At 37.5% G+C, this 12,770-nt stretch overlaps 1 protein-coding gene across 3 annotated transcripts in view; it reads left to right on the top strand.

Moving 5' to 3' along the window:
* Positions 1-12,770, top strand: part of vwa8 (von Willebrand factor A domain containing 8) — a 116,045-nt gene that overhangs the window by 46,885 nt on the left and 56,390 nt on the right. For all 3 annotated transcript variants that reach the window (XM_016454457.1, XM_016454458.1, XM_016454459.1), the window contains 7 exons: positions 2,288-2,423; positions 2,515-2,634; positions 2,800-3,005; positions 6,972-7,123; positions 9,085-9,193; positions 9,276-9,414; positions 9,523-9,710. In XM_016454457.1, coding sequence (XP_016309943.1) covers positions 2,288-2,423; positions 2,515-2,634; positions 2,800-3,005; positions 6,972-7,123; positions 9,085-9,193; positions 9,276-9,414; positions 9,523-9,710 — 1,050 coding nt within the window. The remainder of the gene's footprint in view (positions 1-2,287; positions 2,424-2,514; positions 2,635-2,799; positions 3,006-6,971; positions 7,124-9,084; positions 9,194-9,275; positions 9,415-9,522; positions 9,711-12,770) is intronic.

The raw sequence follows: 12,770 nt of genomic DNA, 5'->3' as shown, positions 1-12,770 counted from the left end.
ACAGGTTTGACTACTTTAGTAATTTCCAGGAGTACAAATCTTAATGTGTAAGCATATAATGATATTCTAGGCCAGGGAATTGTGTGCTTCTAATTTTATAGAAACAGTTTGGAATAGTGTATTTAAATATTATCTCCTCATCCTGGTCTTTGTCCTCCTTATTGCCTGTGCACACATTTTCTGGTTCCCATGGCAATACAAATGAATGTGTAAACACTAATTTCAGTGGCTTTCCGTATGACAGCGTGTTGCATGCTTTCTTTTGCGCAAACAAGTCAGTTCAGGACCATGTCCAAATCTGATATCAGCCACATTTCAAAGCATAATGTGAAGAGCCAAACAAAAATGTAAGATTGACCACCTCAGTGGTTCTGGGTGTCCTGTGATCTCCTGAAAATCAGTCATGTGAAGTGTAAACTTTGCATAGTGATATTTATACATCTATCAGCAGATGGTCCAGACCACTGCTCCAGCGAGGACAAACACGTTGCCAGCTCACACCCGGAGGACGCCCCGGCACAGATGAGGGAAAAAGCGTTAAAAATTAATGAATGACCTCAAGGACAGTGTGTTATAATCCTCCACGCTGCTCGTTTCTGAAGCCGGCCTGTTGTTTTGTTAGCGTGATAGTGCCATTTAGACGCGTTGTTTGTGAAGCAGGGTCGCGGGTGTTCTCTACAAAAGGCTTTTAACGATGTCTCTACTCGATACAAGGAGGAGGGAGATGAAAAGCAGGTTGTGACTCGGAGTTTGGCCCCTCAATTAGCACCCAGCGGCAGCTCTCATGGTATAAATAGTCTTTAGGCTTTGAAGCCCCTTCTGCCTCATCTGATATCAATGCTTCCAAATGGTCTCGCATTGTGCCGGGCTCACGGATAATGGCAACAAGAAAACACCCCTCGCTCTCCGCAAACCACCTTTCAGCTCTAGGTTGTAAATAACAGGTGCTAATGTCACCTACATGTCAGAGGTGATGAAAACAAGCTGAACACGGCTGTAATCTTCAGCTCTCCATTAACTCCGGTTCTCTTTGCTGTTTTGAAATAAAGATGATCTGGAGATGGAGTGCAGTGGTTCAAATATGGGAAAAGGAAAGCGTGGAAACCAAGCTGTTTTGTTTGACATCTGTATATCAGCACCTTTTCAGTATGGGAATCTTTTGGCGTCCCATGATTCAGATTGATTTCAGTTCAGCAAGTCATGATCTGATTCCATTCAATTAATTTAAGTTTTTTTGCAACATCATAGGAGTTAACATGAGTCATTACCAAATTAAATGTAAAGATTTTACATAAAATATTTTAGTTCGGGTTGGTTGTTGCAAAACGTTGGTTGTTTTCTTTAAGATGTTAAACAATCGTCCAGTCGTTTTCACATCCAAGAGTTTAGCCAATCAAAAGAGAGGTAATTTACATATAAAAGTCTTAAAGGTACACTACCGTTCAAAAGTTTGGATTCTGCAGGATTTTTTAAATGTTTTTGAAAGGCGTGTCTTTTGCTCATCAAGGTTGCTTTTATTTGATCAAATAAAAGTAAAAACAGTAAAATTGTTAAATATTATTGCAGCTTGAAATAGCCATTTTCTATTTGAATATATTTTAAAATGTAATTTATTCCTATGATGTCAAAGCTGAATTTTCAGCATCATTACTCCAGTCTTCAGTGTCACATGATCCTTCAGAAATCATTCTAATATGCTGATTTGATGCTCAAGTTAACATTTCTTATTATTAATTTTTTTAGAAATTATAATGCAAAACATTTTTTCAGGATCATTTGATGCATAGAATATTCAAAATAACAGTGTTTATTTGAAATACAAATCTTTTTTTTTATAGATCAAAAGTGATAGTAAAGACATATATAATGCATACTTGCTGAATAAAAGAATTTAAAAAAAAATAAAAAATCTTACTGACTCCAAATTTAAACGGTAGTGTATTTCAGGTGAGTGGCAGTTGCTGCTTAATGTTTTTATGGAAACCGTGATACATTTTTTCCAATATGCTTTTCTTTTTTTTTTTAATAAAATATTTTGCAACTGTAATGTCTTTACTGTCACTTTTGATCGAATTAAAGCATCCTTGCTGGATAAAAGTATTGATTTCTAAAAAAGAAAATCATACTGACCCAAAACTGTAGTGTGTAGAAGTAGCCTGAAGATAGAAAATGGTTGTTTTAAAATACTTTACACCTGTTTTTGGTGCAAGAAGCATTGCCTAACATAATTGAACTTGATGGAAGAATGAAATGGAATAAAAATGTGCTCTCGTCTGTTGTTCTAAAGGTTAAAGCTGTGAAGATGGGACATATCCTGGTAATAGATGAAGCTGATAAAGCTCCCACAAATGTCACCTGTATCCTGAAGACATTGGTGGAGAGTGGAGAGATGATCCTGGCAGATGGAAGAAGAATAGTGTCAGGTGAAATGGACAGAGAAGATCAAACACACTCCATGTCACAAACCCGTCACTGACAGTCTTTAAAACAGGAATCGTTCTTTGTTTTCAACAGATCCATTGGAAGCAGCCAGAAGGCCTAATGCCATTCCCATGCATCCAGACTTCCGTATGATTGTTTTAGCAAACCGACCTGGCTTTCCGTTTTTGGGAAATGACTTCTTTGGAGCGCTTGGTAAGACTTGTATATTATACAGTATAGCGTTAAAAATATTTGACCACAGCATGCCATGATTGACCAATCAGAGTGAAGGATATCAGAAAACACTGTAACACAGTTACAATAATTATGTAATACTGTTTGAAATAATTTTGATGATTTGACGATTTACTCTTCCAGGGGACATATTTAGCTGCCATGCAGTGGACAACCCCAAACCTCAGGCTGAGTTTGCCATGCTGAAGCAATATGGGCCTGACGTTCCTGATGCAATCCTCCAGAAACTGGTGGCTGCATTCGGAGAGCTCCGGGCCATGGCTGACCAGGGAACAATCACCTACCCCTACTCTACACGAGAAGTGGTCAACATCGTAAAACACCTGCAGGTAATCAGCTGGTAGACTTAAAGGGATAGTTCACCCAAAAATGAAAAGCTAGAGTGCTGCAATACTAAATATCAATATATTTATAGAAGATAAAAGTTCTATAAACAAGAAGGGCATATTTTAGTTTGGAGATCAATTAGTTCACCCAAAAATGAAAATAATTTAATTCTGTCATTAATGACTCACCCTCATGTCGTTCCAAACACGTAAAACCTTCGTTCATCTTCGGAACACAAATTAAGATATTTTTGATGAAATCCGAGAGCTTTCTGTCCCTCCATAGACAGAACACACATCGAAGACTGACACAGAAGAGAAGAAATCATTGAATAACGTCGCTATTTAAAATAAAAATAAAAAATTAAGGTTGAATCACTGATGTCACATGGACTATTTTAACGATGTCCTTACTTCCTTTCTGGGCCTTGAATGTGGTAGTTACGTTGCCGTCTATGTCAGAAAGCTCTCAGATTTCATAAAAAATTTGTGTTCTGAAGATGAACAAAGGTCTTACGCATTTGAAACAGCATAAGGATGAGTAATTAATGATAGAATTTTCATTTTTGGATGAACTATCCCTTTAACCTCAGATGGCACACATATAGTCCATTCACAGACCGTCTGATGCATATAGCAGCAAAATGGAGGTGAGACTGGCACACTATTATTTGAAGTTTTTTCCACTCCTTTTTATTATTGTAATATTAGTTATACTACCGTTCAAAATTTTGGGGTAGGTAAGATTTTTAAAAATATTTTTAAAAGAATTGGTCAAAAATGCAGTAAAAACAGTAATACTGTAAAATTGTATTACAATTTAAAATAACTGTTTTCTATTTTAATACATTTTAAAATGTAATATTTTCCTGTGAATTTTCAGCATCATTATTCCAGTCTTCGGTGTCACATGATCTTTCAGAAATCATTCTAATATGCTAATTTGTGTGTTGTGTGAAACATTAAGAAGAAACATTTCTTATTATTAATGTTGGGGGAAAAAACAATGAATATTTTTGTAGAAATCATAATGTAAGCATTTTATTTCAGGATTATTTGATGCATAGAAAATTAAAAATAACAGCTTTTGTTTAAATACAAATCTTTTATAACATGAAATAGATCAAAAGTGACAGTAAAACATATGTAATGCACACTTGCTGAATAAAAGTAAAAGAGTATTCATGTCTTTAAAAAAAAAGAAAATCTTACTGACCCCAAAATTTAATGGCAGTTTATTTCAGGTGAACAGCAGTTTTAAAAAACAAACTGTGATTAGTCATTTTTCATCATTCAGTCTCTTTCTGTATAAAGGGCTGACCATGTCCAGAATAAGCTGCAAAGTGGACCAGACTTTATGCCACAAGTCAAAACTCTTTTCAAATCCCCACAATACATTCAACCTCTTGTTTTTGGGATGTTCCCTCTTTTAAGATTTCAGACTTTGCGTCGGTGTTGTTTAACAGGGTGAGTGACCCTGTGTCTGAGATGAAAGGTGCCGCACGAGAGAGAGAGAGATTGAGGAGAGGCCCTGTCTCTTCACTCGGCCCACTCACAGACTGATCTGACACATAGAGGCCACACTGCCATTCTGGGCCACCTGTCTCTGGGCTTTAACTCTTCTCTCTCTCTCACTCACACACACACACACATACACTGCGTGCCAGCCTCCTCCTCTCATCTCAGTTCTCAGGAGCGACATAGATGCAGATAGATGGATGGAATTCGTCTGTCACATTGGATGAGGAGTCAGTTGTCAGATTAGTCTGCCGCAAGCAGCCATCAGAGGTCTACACTCGCTGTCAAAAGTTTGGACACACATGACCGAATTTGTTCCTTGTGATCTTATAAACCTTCTTGTCTAAAGGCTGCTATGCTTGAATTTAATTTAGAAATAGTCTACTTATGAATATTTAAACAACAGTTTTTATTTAAAAACCTCAATGTCCAGAGTGAGCAGAGCTACAATCAAGATGAAGAAACTAAAATATAATAGATTTTTTAATAATATGAGGGAAAGTAGTGGTGGGTGAATGGTACATGGATTCAAAGCTGTGTCTCCTGCATGAGCATCAACTGCACACCTCTAACAGCCAGTCTGTTCACTTTGCTCGTTCTTTGTTATGCAGACACTTGCGATCATTAACAGCAAATGTGGAATGTCATCACTATGGCAATATTGCGAATATTGCAATAATTTTAATAGTTGTATTCAAAATGTGTCATTAGACTGGTTTCACGGTCCTTCTGTCTTGTCTTTTGAATATATCAGAGTTTGAAGCAGTGCTTCTCAATCTTTTTGCTCCAAGTAAGGGTTTGTGATATGTATCGTCAACGATAATATCGTAATTATTGTTTTAACAATGTGCAAATCTGCTTTTTGAACAAATCAGTTTAATCAGTGATTCAGTGACCGACTTTATGACTTAATGATGAATGACTCAATGACTCAACTCAAGACAGTCGCAGTTTCCTTACTATATAATATAAAAACAGTATGCAAGAAAAGTATTATATCCAAATTCATGGTATTCAACAATAGGCAAAAAGTACCTGGATGAGCGACTACTTTCGCCGAGATTCTGGTTCCAGAAAATATTGAGATGATAATTTTTGTCATGAATATTGCACACCCCTAAAGTCCCCACATTGTCCCCAAAATATGAAAAGCAACAAACAACCCCCTAGCCCCAGTTTTTTGTTTTGTTTTTTTTTGTTTTTTGTGTTGTTTAGTTTTGTTTTGTGGCGTTTTGTTTTGTGTTTTTGTTTAGTTTTGTGTTTTGTTTTGTGGCTTTTGTTTTGTTTTTTGTTTTGTTTACGGGTCAATCCTGAGGTTATTCCTAGTTTTTTAATTAAAAAAAGTAACAAAAATAATTACGATTACAATTAAAATAACTACATTTCATGATTTCAGATGTTTTAAGAGTTGAATGTTCATCCGGGATCCCAATCTTCTTAACCAGTGAATTTACATGACTCTTCCAGTCATTGTGATTTACTGGATAAGGATGTAGGGGAAGGATTTAATAAAAGAAAAAAAAAATTACCAACACTTACATTTTATTCTTCCCAATGGATATTTTAGATCTTGGCATAACTAGAAAATGTATATTCATTATAAGAATGCCTGTGGCATTTTAAGATTGTATTATTTTTTACATGAATTTTCTAGGTGTGGAAATCACACTTTTAAAATCAGGCTGCCTTAACTTCCATGGGAACCCTGGTTGAAAACTGCAGATCACATAAAATGACCTCTTACCCACAAAAAGAAGCTTCAACAAAGAAAACAAACCTTCCAGAAAGACTCATCATTAAACCAAAAACATGTTTAACAGGTGGTAAAACAAGCTAGTTGTGAAGCACGCAGCTTTCCTAAAAGACCCAAGAACATCTTCAACAAAAAGCAATGTTGTGCAATGCAGCTCACGGACTGTGATCTCCAGTGAGCGAGGGGCAGTTACATGTGTTAATTAAAATGCATCTCTGCTTAAACCAGTGGTTTTGTAAAGACTTAAAAAACAATAATGTTGACAGTGATATAGTGTCCAACCATAGCCACGTTGTGTGCCGTTCTGGAGTCACTTAAAAATGTTTAAAAATCCCAATTCAGAAGTGAGACTGCAAAAAAAGATCAGTTTTGTTGTTTATTGCAGTAAAGTATATTTTAATGGCTCTCTGTTAATTTTTAGACCAGAAATGTTTGAATTATTAGCCAAAAAATAAACTTAATTCCTTTGAATTTCTTTTGAATTGCAGTATAACATATCCTGCAAGTTGTGGCCGATTCAGTTTAAATTCACAGTTCTCAAATGAAACTGAAACTATTCGTACATATTTTATCTATTTCTATTTTATGATGTTTTAATGGTAGTGATTGATGGCAAGATCAGAGTGCTCTTAATTTTGTATCATTACGACTAAACGCTTTTGTCTTATGGCTTACTTCTTTCCTTTTTTTTTCCCCAGAAATTTCCAGAAGAGGGCCTGGCCAACGTGGTGAGGAATGTGTTTGACTTTGACTCCTATAACAAGGACATGCGTGAGGTACTGATCACAGCGCTGCACAAGCACGGCATTCCCATCGGAGCCAAACCCACCAGCTTGCACCTGGCCAAGGAGTAAGAGCTCAGCTCCTATTGCCCTTTACTGTCCGTGAATGCAGTATCATGAACAAATATCATGCACGTTCTCTAATAGACACACTGTCCTGGACTTCTATAACTACCTGTTGAAGGGATCTGCTCTGCTTGGTCCTCAAACCATACACTTGAACAAATGTGTTTGTTTAAAGATGAAGTGTGCAATTTTTGCATCAAAAGACACTGAGGTAGTCCTGCCCCAAACTCACGCTATTGGTTGAGCTAGTGCTGTTATGTTTGGCCCAGTCGGACTGCTCAGATAAACAGCAATTTGGTTTCTAGTATCACATAAATTACAAACTTCACCTTTAACAGATGCTTTTATCTCATAAGCTAATTTCAATGAATGTGCAATAGACAAAACCCTAAACATGCTTGAATTTAGTAAACAGCAAAACTTACTTGGACTCTTACTGGAATAACTTAAACTGAAAACTTGATTGCCAGTGTCTGGTTAATGCATTTAAACGATATGAAAGATTTTGGGCAAATTCCAATCGGAAGTGAGCATCTCTATACCCAGTTCGTTCATAAAGAGCAGAGCACTTGAGGTGGGAAATCTGGAGACAACTGTGTGGTTGTTTGTAACAGACTTGGAGAAGGGAGCAGTTAAAAACAACACCATTTCCTCTGGAACGGCCCTTTGTGTGGCGTCCATGTCCCATCTGTCCAAGTGACCTTCCACAGTTTGGAATGTGCGCTTTATCTGATTATCAAGAGTTAGTCATCCGCATTATATAACAGCAAATATATTTCTCATTCAATAGCAGTCATTTCATTTGCTCAGTGTTGTATATTATACACTTTCAATAAAGGAAATTATTTGTTTCTTCCGTCTCATATTTGTCTTATTTCACTTGCTTTTGAGTGTTTTGCCATCTGGTATACACGGTTTGTTATATTTTATAAAAAATACTGGAAAACTTTAAAAAGGGAAGAAACAAATATTTCCTTTTGAATTATGTTTCTATATATAATCACCTTAGTATTTGAAAGTTTAAATGTTTGTTTACCAAGGCTGCAATTATTTTATTAAAAATGCAGTAAAAACCGTAATATTATGAAATATTTGTACAACTTTAAACATCTATTTTAATATATTTTAATGTACAATATATTCCTGTGATGCAAAGTGAATTTTCAGCATCATTACTCCAGTCTTCAGTGTCACATGATCCTTCGGAAATCATTATATTATGCTGATTTCCTGCTCAAGAAACATTATACATTATTATTATCAATGTTGAAACAGGATAGCTATTTAATATTTTTCTGGAATCCATGATACATTTTTTCAGGATTATTTGATTAACAGAACAGAACTTTCAAAAGAACAACATTTATGTGAATTAGATATATTTTGTAACATTATAAATGCTGTTACTTTTAATCAATTCCATGCATACTTGAATAAAAATATTTTTCTAAAGAGAAAAAGTCCTTTTGACCCCAAAGTTTTCATTGATGTGTTACATTAAAAGTGTTTTAATGCTGTATTGCATTAATATTTTATCTTGAGGGGAATGATATGTCATCCCATCTGCTTCAATTGCAGAGTAGTGCAGTAATGTTTTCTCTGGGAATAGTAACCGAGCAATAACCAGATGTGAAACTACAACCTTCCTGAATATCAATGAGCTCCAGCCCTACTACTGAGACAGCAGAATGAAGCAGTGACCACCATTTACATGCACATCATTTTCCAATTTAAGTCCCAAGTTTTCAATTTAAGTCCCAAGTTTTCATGAAGGTGTTGTGCATGTAAACCAAGATTTTGAAATGGCAAAAAATCTAGGTGTGCCGGTCAACTTTTTGCCTAACCCAATAAAACAACACCGTTTAAGGTCTTTTCATGATCAACATGTTGTCATAATCATTATAAGATTTAAATAAAGTCATGTCTTTGGCAAAAAGCCAATCACCCGATTCCCCTTTCCCAGGTTACCATTGCCAGACTGTAAGATGGCGGGTTACTGGACCATCAATCAGGGTGGAAGTACACGACGAAAGCTGCTGTGTCCAACAGAGTCCCATCGGATAGATGTAAAGGTATCATAACCCATTTTATTTCCAATATTTCAAAATTGTTATTAGCATAAAACACTAATTTGATGTCTGTGGTTCTCCTCAGGGCCCTGTGTTTCTGCGGGTTCAGAGTTATCCTTCTGAGAGGCACGAGTCCAGATCTATGAGCTTCACCGAGGAACAGGCTCACTGGCAGATTCCCATGAACGAGGTCAACATCGTCTGCGACGTCACCACTGCTAACGGTATCTGCTATCACAGTCTCATGTAGCCAGATCTAAGATCTAATGAATGTGGAATTATAAAATCTTGTGGCTTTTATTTTGAAAGTGAATCATTGTTTTCCTTCATAGATTCCATTTATGTGGCCACATGTAACCCTGTATCGCTGTATGCTATGAAGGAGAAAGGAGACTCCGTCCAGTGCATTGAGCTCTATGACGTCTTCCCCCGGACCATCAGTGGAGTCTGGAAGCCTTTTGTCTCTGTGGCGGCACTGGGCAATCCGCTGCAGGACCAGGTGGTGCTCCATGAAGAACAGGTGTGTGTGTGTGTGTGTGTGTGTGTGTGTCTGTGTGTGTGTCTGTGTGTGTGTGTGTGTGAACCCGCTCTTCTACACGGGCACTTCACATGAAAGCCTTGCCGTCCACTTGCTGCCATTACAATCCGTTTACAGGTGTCATTCCTGCCCTGAGGTTCATCTGAGACATGCTGTTATTATCTGAGCACGGATCATCAATAGATGCATCTTTTCCACCAAACCCGTACGGGGAAAACAATGTCTAATAATAGCAGATGGAAATAGTAAATGGTCACAGATCAAAACAAGTTTGAGGCAGTTTGACAAGTTTGAGCTAACAGATTCACCATAGCAGATGAGATGTGATGTTTGTGTAATAATACCATTTGGTTGTTTTTTTAAAGGGGTGGTTGTTTGCGATTTCACTTTTTTAACATTAGTTAGTGTGTAACGAACGTAAAAATCTATTCATATATGAATCGCGATTCTGTCTTCTAACAATTCTAATGGATTCACAAGTTTCAAAATCATGTACCCAACATGCTGGGTTGTTTTATTTAAAGGTTCCATAGAATGGAAAACTGTACATGGAAATGACATACCGTGAGCCTCAAACACCATTGTTTCGCTACTAAAGGGACATGGTTAGCTGTTTGCTAGCGGTAGCCTGTTACATTACAGTACATAAGATTTCACTTACCACATAAACAGAGTAAGGAGAGATGACTGAGGATGATGGCGAATGATTTACAGATCCTGAGCACCACTGACAAGCATCTGATCTTCTGAAAATGTGTGGTAAGTACTGCCGCTGTAGTTTACACAGAGCACGCGCGATCGCAAATCTCGAAAGTGAAAGTAAAACGCGATGCGCATTCGAAAGCAGTTCATATTAATAGCGGCTCCCTGAGGTCTGCATTTTATATACAGTATAATTACCCAACGATATAACTGCGAGAGACCGTATTGAAAGATATATTTTCCCTGTGTTTCCTTCCTGCTGTGTGAGCTACTGAAATGAGCCGCACTGTGCAACAGCCACTCAGAACATAGCTCAAAATTGAGTGGCACTGTAAAACAGCCAATCAGAGCAGAGCTGAACATTATTATTTTTGATAGCTCCGCCCCACACATACGTACGCAACCCAGGCAACGATCAGTTCTGTGAAACAAAGCAAAACCAGTGTTACACCGTGTCTACACCGGACGCGAGTGGCGCGGCGCGACAAAATACTATAGAACTCATAATCAGTGATGCTGTCTACACCATAGATATATATACATATCTATGGTCTACACTGGATGCGGCGCGACACGACATGACAAATCCCTGACAGAAAACTGCTGCTGCATTCTATTTATGAGGTATTGACACGAATTTCAAATGATTTTCAACGGTCGCTTTGTCGCGTCCAGTGTGCTAGACAGACTTTAGCTGTTGCGGCGCAGATTTTTTATCCGCCATCTCTATCTTTCTGTCGCTCGGCTCGGACTGAACGCTCTCTCCTCCACATCATGAGTAGACACGCCCCTTACTGCTGATTGGCTACAAGTTTGTTTTGCTATTCGGCCTGAATCAGTTTTCTAAAGCGCTTTTGAAAAATCGCTTACCCCACCTTTAAGTCAACTATTGTTTAAAAATGATTATATTACTGCCTTAAAATGGACTGGAAATTAAAAATCACACATATAATTACTATAGGCAACAGCAATAATCAAAAGATGAACATTTATTAATCAAGAACACATGGACAAAGTTGAATTTATTTGGGTGAATACAGCATAGTTTACAATATTTAAACATACATTTAAAGTCAATTAACAAGCATTTTAAGAAATAAATGTAACATTTAAAAGTAGCATTTTAATTTAAGTGTATTCGACCGTTCTCTGTGATCGCTTTTTACCGCTATAGTGCTAATTCTTGTTCTGATATGTTGCTGAAATCGGAGCCGGTGAAGGGCTGCTGTTCGCGGGAGAACTGCGAACTTTAGACCGCGGCCTCGCGTTTCACTCGTAGCTGAGAAATGCCGTGACTGACTTCAAAACCTGCCCATAAACAAACAGTACTGAGATTAGAGAACATATTTTAACATCAAATTAAATTAAACTCCGTATTGTAACGAATAAAATCCATTTATGTTATGCAAGGCAAAAGGGTTTCCATCATGACCGCTGCTGTCGCAGCTGACTGACTCGTCCTTACATTGTGTTGCATATAATAATATAATTTACAGCACAGTAAAGACTTTATAAATGAAATAAAACATATACAAACCTTTATTTTGCTGAAGTAGTGCACAAAATCGGCAACAGCACTTAGAATCACTCTCTCCTGTAGAGCACTCAAAAAGCCCGTGCTCTGACTGTAACTCAGCAGCTGGGTTGTTTCGTCGGAGACAGGCTCAAACAGTGTTGCCAACTTCTTTCAATAGAAAGTAGCTAAAGCCCGTTTGAAAAGTCGCCAGATGACGTCATACGCTAATTAGCATATCCATGACGTCAGCGCGTCTGTTGCCTTTTACATTTGTTTGTCTCTCTGTGCTCACATACTGTATTTTAAAGCAGCCAAATTATCAATAAAACTGTTTTCATTTATATATATTACTGTTTCTGTTGTCAGACAACAGAATAAATATGAAATAGTGACTGAAATGCGGCCCTTTAAGACTACATAACCAGCTCTCTCTTCCAAGACGTTAATCTGCACAAAAATCCTGCTTTATATTTGAGCCATCGTCTGATGAAATGAAACGCACATAAGAAAAGACAAGACACAGACAATTCCTGTGCTGTGATTTCGGCTATATTTGCATGTAAAATTAGAGAAGCAACATAATATCTATTTTAACTGAAGGCGCTGCTCCTCTCAGCCGCTCGCTGAACAGAGCAGACGCAGAGCGAGAGGTGTGTGCGCGCTGACCTCGCACCGTTGCGTCAGTACCAGTGATCACAGAGACTCGCTAAGGTTTGTCCAAGAAGTCGCTAGATTTGTCGCTAGTCGTTTTTTTGGAAAAAAATCCCCGGGGGGTCTGAAAAGTCGCTAAATCTAGCGACAAAGTCGCTAAGTTGGCAACACTG

Source organism: Sinocyclocheilus anshuiensis, unplaced genomic scaffold, assembly GCF_001515605.1.
Source record: "Sinocyclocheilus anshuiensis isolate Anshui unplaced genomic scaffold, SAMN03320099.WGS_v1.1 scaffold247, whole genome shotgun sequence".
Taxonomy (NCBI): domain Eukaryota; kingdom Metazoa; phylum Chordata; class Actinopteri; order Cypriniformes; family Cyprinidae; genus Sinocyclocheilus; species Sinocyclocheilus anshuiensis.
This window is presented reverse-complemented; position numbering and strand designations above follow the sequence as displayed.